This window comes from Anoplophora glabripennis, unplaced genomic scaffold (genome assembly GCF_000390285.2).
Source record: "Anoplophora glabripennis isolate ALB-LARVAE unplaced genomic scaffold, Agla_2.0 scaffold413, whole genome shotgun sequence".
Classification (NCBI taxonomy): Eukaryota; Metazoa; Arthropoda; class Insecta; order Coleoptera; family Cerambycidae; genus Anoplophora; species Anoplophora glabripennis.
Window position 1 is genome coordinate 154,318 of NW_019416581.1, and position 9,937 is coordinate 164,254.

The 9,937-nt window shown below is 29.2% G+C and overlaps 1 protein-coding gene across 2 annotated transcripts; it reads right to left on the reverse strand.

The window, feature by feature from the left end:
- Positions 1–2,766: 2,766 nt before the first annotated feature.
- On the reverse strand, positions 2,767–8,553 carry LOC108909080. Of its 2 annotated transcripts, none has more exons than XM_018713315.2 (2): positions 8,397–8,553; positions 2,767–3,306 (listed from the first exon to the last, which is right to left on the reverse strand). In XM_018713315.2, the coding sequence occupies exons 1-2, from the start codon at positions 8,481–8,483 to the stop codon at positions 2,875–2,877; spliced, it is 519 nt and encodes a 172-aa protein (XP_018568831.1). In that variant the 5' UTR covers positions 8,484–8,553; the 3' UTR covers positions 2,767–2,874. The 2 variants fall into 2 exon arrangements, with proteins under 2 accessions (XP_018568831.1, XP_018568830.1); XM_018713314.2 differs by lacking the exon at positions 8,397–8,553 and adding an exon at positions 6,214–6,370.
- Positions 8,554–9,937: the final 1,384 nt, after the last annotated feature.

A 9,937-nucleotide genomic window follows, 5' to 3' on the forward strand; every position in this document is an offset into this window, starting at 1 on the left:
AAGCGGAGGGAAACCAGTCGTCGAGAGCAGAATTGAAAAACACCAATACCTACTTGAAAAGAAAATCGACGTGACTTTTTTGTTTTTTTTTTAATTTCGATATTTTGCAGGTGGGAAGTTTTAATTGGACAAACCACACAAAACCTGTCTATTACAAATTTTATTGGAATACCTCAAAAGAGTATTTAATAAAGTGGTATAAAAAAGATTAGATTTGAGAGTGCTCGATATGATCTCTTGAATGAAATTCGATTTTTGCTCCTCTCGGTTATATAAAAAATATCTCTCAAAATCAGTATTTTAAATTAATCATATATGTATGTTGCGTCCGCACATTGTAATTTTAAAATTAGTTAGTAGGTATTATAAAATATTTTGTTAATTATTCTATTGAGAATTTTGTTATCTGTCGGCAATTTTATTTTCACTCTTTTTTGTAATAAACATTTTTATTTCATAGAAAAAAGGTTGCAAGAGGCACTACCGATTCGCTAATGATCACATCGATCGATCATTAATGACCATCTGTAAAAATATCGCTAGATCTGGGCGAGATTCGGAACAATTTCAAAATTGCAAAAATGTTTAAAAAATTTAAAAAAATATCTATTTTTATCAGAGTTTTTTACTTGTATCTTGGAACTTATGCATTCTGGAAGAATATTGAAGAGGAAAAAAGTTTTAGAATTGAATTTTGCACAATATACTGTAATTTAAAAATGTTTAAATTTATTATCGATGTTACAAAATAGCAATAATTGATGAAAAAAAGGCAAAATAATAAAGTTTTTCAGATAATTTTTTTTAAATATTTTAATTGCTCCGAGGGCATTCCAATTTTGGTAAAAAAAACTTTAGAGCATAAAAAACAACACACCAAATTTCATTAAAATTGGTTTAATAGTTTTCGCAAAATAATTTTTTGAAAAAAATTTTGAAAAAATTTTTCGAATTTTCGAAATGTTGCACAGTCTCAAATAAAGCATCTAGATACTTGAAAATTTTTTCACATAGAAAAGACCGCCCAACCTTTCAAATGGTTTCTGAAAAATTGAAATCGGTTGATTAGCACAGCCACAGTAAATTTTTAAAGTTAATACCCTTTTTTTTTATTTTTATACAATTAGATTACATTTATCAATTTGCAATTTAGTTTTTTTTTTTAAATTATAATTTTAAAGCACTATTTTTTCTTAATTTTATCTGTATTTAACAAAAAAATTCATTTCCAAATAAAAAAATTAATTTGTTTAAACAAAAATTATTTAAATAATTGTAATAATTATAACTAAATAAATTTATATTCAGAGTATTGAAATATATACGTAAACAAATTTCATTGAAAAAATGCAATAGCATAGGGTAAAATATACAGTATATTTAATGCATAAATAATAAACTTTGTTTATACCAAAATATGTGCATATTAGACAGTTAGAGCATTACGATATTCCTTGGCTTGCGAGACATCGGATTAAAAAAAGGATCGAAATTAGTCCATTAGAAGCCGAGATAATGAAATTTTTTTTCGTATACCTTTGCATTTTAAATCTCCAAATTCAGTCACTTTTCGTGTTTTGAGTCAATTTTCGCTCGTGCGTTTTCCGCTGATTTGATCTATGTTGCCGATAACTTATGGGTATGGAAATTTTTTCCAGCTTAGAACTCGGAAGCCACTGGATCAAAGATAATTGCTAAATTGTTTATAAATTAACGGTAAATGCTGATAAACTTTGACAGCTTATATCTCAAGAACCAATTTTCTATGTGAAAAAATTTTCATAGTATCTAGATGCTTTATTTGAGGCTGTGCAACATTTTGAAAGTTCGAAAATTTTTTTCAGAAAAATTAATTAGCGAAAATTATGGAACCGATTTTAATGAAATTTGGTGTGTTATTTTTTTATACTCTGAAGTTCTTTTTACCAAAATTAGAATACCCTCGGAGCAATTAAAATATTAAAAAAATATATCCAAAACACTTGATTATTTTGCCTTTTTTCATCAATTATTGCTATTTTGCAACATCGGTAATAAATTTAAACATTTTTAACTAACACTGTAAAATTCAATTCTAAAACTTTTTTCCTCTTATTCTACCAAGATATAAGGAAAAAACTCAAATAAAATAGGTATTTTTTTAAATTATTCAAACATTTTTGCAATTTTGAAAATGTTCCGGACCTCGCCCAGATCTAGATGGATGTGAGTTGTACTGAATGTAATCCAGAAAAAATTTGCTTGGCCCCTCTCACATCCATCTCAAAACAGATCTCCCCTGGTCTATAAGTGATTTAGTTAAAACCCACAACAAAGAAGATTTAATGCTGCATGCCATTTACCACTATCTACTGCACAGAACATCGATAAGCCGTTTTAGTTTATTTTCTATACGAATAAAAAAATATATATAGGGTCTATCTGTAGCAAGGGTCGGCAACTGGCGGACCGCGGTCCAGGTTCGGACCGAGGAAGATAAAATACTGGACCGCCAAAAATTTTTTGAAAATATAAATTACTCAAATAAATTATTTAAAAAATGTTTTTTACGTTTAAGTGCCAATCTTATCATTATTTCTAGTATTTTACAATTGTGTGAGTGTTTTGAGTTCTTAATGTAAGTAAGCAGATGAAATTTGAGTCCAAATTAAAATAAAAAAATAAGATGAATTTTTTTCTGGACCTCGTTAAAAATTTTCAAAAGTATCCGGACCCCACCTAAAATTACTTGCCGACCCCTGATCTATAGGATCACAGTCTAGAAAGTCAAGATACCATTATATTTTATTTTATTTTTAGAATTAGAGATCATACCCGTACATATTGTATACAAAAATTAATTCTAATATAGAATTCTGTGTCGTATTCTGTAACTTATAAAACATTATTTTCAACCTTTCTGAAATTTTGCGTATTTAACGTCGGCAATTTGTCAAAATTCTTCAAGATATCCTGAATTTGTGGAGGGGGGATATTCACGCTGTCTGCAAAATCAAATTTGCTCAAATCCTCTTGTTCGGAAGGATCTTCCGAGGGAGATTGCTGATTGAATTTCCTTGGAATTGGGTTTGACACCTGGGGGTAGTATCCCTGGACTTGGAAGTTTGGTTGAGGGTGTCCTCGGGGATAGCCTTGAGGGTAACCCTGTGGATATCCTTGAGGATATCCTTGAGGGTATCCTTGGGGATATCCTTGAAAGTATCCCTGGGGGTATCCCTGAGGGTATCCTTGGTAACCATTTATAAATCCACACACTCCTCTAACAGCTGGAAGTGCCTTTTGTCCAAAATCTTGTAACTTTCTTCCCTGAAATGATATACGTATTTAGAATAACAAAAATAGTAAAAATCGTAATGTTTTGGTTAATTCATTTTTTATGTTGTACAAAATAGATGCCTAATTTAATTGTACTACGAGATAAGGGAAGATGTAGCATAGAGGCACACAACTTTCTTCTGTTAAAATATTTAGTGCTGCCATCTCTAATATTTGACATGAGTTACATGAGTCTACGCATGATACAAGGCTAACGAGATGAACAAACAGATAAACTGCTATACTTTTTAAATAAATATTAGATTAGTTAATTTTTTTATAATATATTTAGTCACTTTATATAGTGAAATTGAAAATGAAAAAGAAGAATCATATATTAGGCGAGCGGTTCACCCCTAGAAAGGTGCTTCTAAATGAAGGTAACCGATTAAATTTTTAAAACAAAAACCTACAGTATGAAACTTTTTTAATTTTATAAAGTGTATTTTTCTAATTTACATATTTTTTTTTATATTTTTCGGCGTGGTCAGTCAATTATAAACAAAAAAGTTGTAAAAACAAATTACTCGCCGAATGGCTTTGAAAACAGTTTTTTATTGTAAAATGTAAAAATAAACACCTTTTGTCCTTTGAAAAAAATTCGAAAAATGCTTCGTTTCCGAGATATTTACAATTTAATGTGAAAAAAGTGACGAATTCGACATACTTTCCGAATTTTTTCTCAAAAACTACTGAATAGAATTTAATTCTAAAAAAAAACATAATAATCGGCAGATCTTCTACTTTAAGATACATTTTTTTCGTATAGGTCAATTATTTTATTGAAGGTCTAAAGCGAGTAAAAAAACAGTCTACAAATAGTGAAATTGTAACTCTTGATCCATTGACACATGGATGGAAAATTGAAAATGGTTGTTTGGATTTTAATCATTTCGAAGGAGAAACTGCGTTAGATATGCTTCAAAAATATTTTTGTGCATGTAGTGGAAAATTGTAACTGTTTGTCATCGAACCTGGAATGCTGTGCAGTCTGTGCGTGCTCAGATGAATGTTCCATCCAAAATTGATGATGAAACGTTTATTTCAACTCAAGAACTTGTCGAAAATAACGAAAAACTTATTATTTAAAAATTGAATAAATAAGAAATTAATATACTTTTATTGCTCTTAATATTTTTGTAAAATAAAAATAAAATAATTATCCTACACAATAAATTATCCAATGACTTTTTTATTTTTCGAGACCGCTAGGTCAATTATTATTATTAGGTTAATTTTACGTTTTAAAAACCTTATTTAATTTAGTTTTGTTATAACTTTCAAGTGAATTTTAGCCTTTTATAAAACCAAAAATCGAATATTTAAATTTTACTAATTACTTGCAAAAACCTTACTCCGGCTATAAAACCAAACAAAATGATCTCTTGAATATTTGTACTGTTAACATATATCGATTAAAAAAANTTAAACAAATTTGGTGCCCATGAACACATTTAAAAAATAATTAAAAATAAAGAGAAGTGCAACTTCACTATTTTAAGTAAATATACAGGCTGTTTCAGAAAGACCTCCCATAAATACAGGGAGTGATAGTACGACAAAAAAATAAGAATTTTTTGTCTTATGAATTATATGTCTTTTGTTTTTGAGATACAGAGCGACAAAATAGAATTTTTACGAAAATTTCCAAATGGTGAGAAATATTTTTATGAAATTTGGTATTCCGGGGTTTTTAAGGATGCCAAATACGCTAGTTTAATTATTTTTTAAATATTAGAGGGCGCTAGTTATGCTACATTCCTATTACATTTTAAGTTCAAATTTTTTTAAGGTTAGATTTTTTACCATTCGGGCTCCAATTCCTAATGTACAATTTTATTTTCTAAAAATAATGTACCCCTGTTAGAACTTCCTAATGCGGTCGGTTTTCGAGAAAAAATGCTTTCAACTGCACTCTTATAATATTATGGTGTATAAAATAAGTGACTTTTCTCAAAGTAGGCTTATGTCAAAACTTATTGATAGATATCTCATAAACAACGCATACATTCTTAGTAATAAGTATTTTAAACTCTAATTAACCTTATATCAAAATTTTAGTGATTGTTAGTGACTGTAGTTAGTAATGATTAATTACAGTCTCTAAAATTTTGATATAAAGGTAATTAGAGTATGAAATGTTACTAAGAATATATGCGTTGTCAATGAGACATCCATCAATAAGTTTAGACGTAAGCCTACTTTGAGAAAAGGCACTTATTTTATACACCGTAATATTATAAGAGTTTAATTATTAAAAGCCTTTTTTCTCGAAAACCGTCCAGGGAGGAAGTTTTAACAAGAGTACATTATTTTTAGAAAATAAAATTGTACATTAGAAATTGGAGCCCAAATGGTAAAAAATCTAACCTCCAAAAAATTAGAACATACAATGTAATACGAATTTAGCATAACTAGCGCCCTCTATGAAGTATACAAAAAATAATTAGACTAGCGGATTTGGCGTCCTTAAAAACCCCGGAATATCAAATTTCATAAAAATATTTCGCACCGTTTCGAAATTTTCGTAAAAATTCTATTTAAAAAATTTTAATTTGTCGCTCTGTATCTCGAAAACAAGAGGAGATAGACATATAAGTTCATAAGACAAAAAGGCTTATTTTTTGTCGTACTATCATTCGCTGTGTTTACGGGAGGTCTTTCTGAAACAGCCTGTATATTAAGAAAGAAACAACGAGATTTCCAGTTTACTTTTCAGCATATTTTGCAAACTATCAAAGATATTTGAGAGAGCATTGTTTCAGTTCATCGATTTGTTTGTAATTTAATCTAGCATTCGAATAACGCTATCGCTAACGTTCCTCAGATGGTTCTGAATATTAATATACATGAGTTTTTTGAGGTTATATTTCATATCAGATAATTTTTCATACTTACAACTTCATCCAAATCAAACGGTTTGGGTGCTGCCAATGCACAGCCAGCTAGGACCAGAAAAGACAGAACGGAGATTTTGGGGCACATTGTTCTAGTTATTATTATTTAGATGCTTAGGCAGGAAAAATGGAGCGAAACTGATTTTGTGGAGATAATACTGTCTTTTATATAGACGAAATTGTGCAGATAATTCATTACGTAGCGGATTTGCCATAGTATGATGAAGCGGAAGTTGTGGCAAGACTTCAAAATAAGTCATATTTCCTTTCGAAAGACAAAGGCAATGTGTCAATCATTGTAATCGTAATAAAAAATTGCCGACGGTATACGTACATTAACTGCTGCTATCAAAATTCCTGAAAGATAGTAAACGTGGGAATGTTCCTATAAAAATATAAAATATTACATATTTTTGTGGTTATCCCGCGATTGTGCGTATTATTGATATTTCAGCTTTTGATATATGGCTTACAATTTGTTTACCTTTTTGTGATAAACTCTAATGACGTACGAAAAATGTTGTGGTCTTTGCAAAACTATTTTTAAATAAATGTACTGCATATTTGGTTAAAAAAAGGAAAATAGTACTAGTGTTATATTTGTGATTTTATTACTACCACGTTTAAAATTAAGAAAGTTTTGCAGAAATTTCAATATACTTTGCAACCTTTTCTCTTTTATAAATTTCGGGATACTTTGACACAGATAATTTTATCATTGTGATACAGATAGGCAAGAAAATATTACTTTTTGAATATTTAATATTTGGGAAACCTAACAACAATTCTGAGGGTGTCCGTTGTTCGAATCGTTCATTGAGAATCTCGGTTATTTAAGAGAGACAAGTTCAATTAAAAATGGTAAAGCGAAAAGAGAAAGAATCCTATTTTCTTTTGAAATCAACGAGAATATTGGTTCCCGTTTTTATTCTTTTAACTGAAAACAAAAAGAGGATATTTTAAAAGATTTTAGGATATTTCTTTGTGGAGAATTCAATTATGTTGTCGTGAGTATATTGTACTATTTTTATTTTGATAGTTCAATTAAATTTTGGTCAACATCGTCAAGAATTATAGAACTAAAAATACAATTTTCACAAGAAGCAGTCATATATATTCTTTGAATTAGTTAANTTGGCAAAATTTCGATTTAAAGGCTTGGTTAATTGGACTATTGTTAAAACTTCCTAATGTGGACGGTTTTTGAGAAAAAAGGCTTTTAATCTCTCTTACGATACTACGATGTATAAAATAAGTGACTTTTCTCAAAGTACGCTTATTTCAAAACTTATTGATAGATGTCTCATAAGCAACGCATACATTCTTAGTAATATTTTAAACTCTAATTAACCTTATATAAAAATTTTAGTGATTGTTAGTGACTGTAGTTAGTAAGATTAATTATAGTCACTAAAATTTTGATATAAAGTTAATTAGATTTTAAAATGTTACTAAGAATGTAAACGTTATCAATAACCTTTGACATAAGCCTACTTTGAGAAAAGTCACTTATTTTATACATCGTAATATTGTTCAATTAAAAGCCTTTTTTCTCGAAAACCGTTCAGATTAGGAAGTTATATAACAAAAGTACATTATTTTTAGAAAATAAAATTGTATATTAGAAATTGGAACCCGAATGGTAAAAAACCTAACCTCCAAAAAATTATAACTTAAAATGTAATACGAATTTAGCATAACTAGCGCCCTCTATGAAGTATACAAAAAATAATTAGACTAGCGGATTTGGCATCCTTAAAAACCCCGGAATATCAAATTTCATAAAAATATTTCGCACCGTTTCGAAATTTTCGTAAAAATTCTATTTAAAAAATTTTAATTTGTCGCTCTGTATCTCGAAAACAAGAGGAGATAGACATATAAGTTCATAAGACAAAAAGGCTTATTTTTTGTCGTACTATCATTCGCTGTGTTTACGGGAGGTCTTTCTGAAACAGCCTGTATATTAAGAAAGAAACAACGAGATTTCCAGTTTACTTTTCAGCATATTTTGCAAACTATCAAAGATATTTGAGAGAGCATTGTTTCAGTTCATCGATTTGTTTGTAATTTAATCTAGCATTCGAATAACGCTATCGCTAACGTTCCTCAGATGGTTCTGAATATTAATATACATGAGTTTTTTGAGGTTATATTTCATATCAGATAATTTTTCATACTTACAACTTCATCCAAATCAAACGGTTTGGGTGCTGCCAATGCACAGCCAGCTAGGACCAGAAAAGACAGAACGGAGATTTTGGGGCACATTGTTCTAGTTATTATTATTTAGATGCTTAGGCAGGAAAAATGGAGCGAAACTGATTTTGTGGAGATAATACTGTCTTTTATATAGACGAAATTGTGCAGATAATTCATTACGTAGCGGATTTGCCATAGTATGATGAAGCGGAAGTTGTGGCAAGACTTCAAAATAAGTCATATTTCCTTTCGAAAGACAAAGGCAATGTGTCAATCATTGTAATCGTAATAAAAAATTGCCGACGGTATACGTACATTAACTGCTGCTATCAAAATTCCTGAAAGATAGTAAACGTGGGAATGTTCCTATAAAAATATAAAATATTACATATTTTTGTGGTTATCCCGCGATTGTGCGTATTATTGATATTTCAGCTTTTGATATATGGCTTACAATTTGTTTACCTTTTTGTGATAAACTCTAATGACGTACGAAAAATGTTGTGGTCTTTGCAAAACTATTTTTAAATAAATGTACTGCATATTTGGTTAAAAAAAGGAAAATAGTACTAGTGTTATATTTGTGATTTTATTACTACCACGTTTAAAATTAAGAAAGTTTTGCAGAAATTTCAATATACTTTGCAACCTTTTCTCTTTTATAAATTTCGGGATACTTTGACACAGATAATTTTATCATTGTGATACAGATAGGCAAGAAAATATTACTTTTTGAATATTTAATATTTGGGAAACCTAACAACAATTCTGAGGGTGTCCGTTGTTCGAATCGTTCATTGAGAATCTCGGTTATTTAAGAGAGACAAGTTCAATTAAAAATGGTAAAGCGAAAAGAGAAAGAATCCTATTTTCTTTTGAAATCAACGAGAATATTGGTTCCCGTTTTTATTCTTTTTTCTGAAAACAAAAAGAGGATATTTTAAAAGATTTTAGGATATTTCTTTGTGGAGAATTCAATTATGTTGTCGTGAGTATATTGTACTATTTTTATTTTGATAGTTCAATTAAATTTTGGTCAACATCGTCAAGAATTATAGAACTAAAAATACAATTTTCACAAGAAGCAGTCATATATATTCTTTGAATTAGTTAATCAATCAAGTTTTAAACATATCATGCTTTTCTTCATATAATTTGATTCAACGTAATCAGGAGAATGAGGTGAATTAGAAAATAGTGAAAATTTCCCTTCTGATAGGCGGCATATACGACAACATATTTCTATTTTCCGTAAAAAAGTGTCCTAATAACGTTTAATTTTAAAAGTTCATCTCTTTTAGTTTTCTATCAAAAAAAAATCAACGAGGATATCAAAATTTTAAGTTTTTTCTTTGATAACTCATCTACAAAGAAAAAGATATATCAAAATGCACGTTATTCGTCATCAAATTTCAGAACTTTTGCCTAATTTGATCGGCCTTGCATCTCTTAAGATAACTGAGATCCTCATGGTGTGGTTTGAAAATGAACACCCAATATATCTTGGGAAATATTGAGTCCAT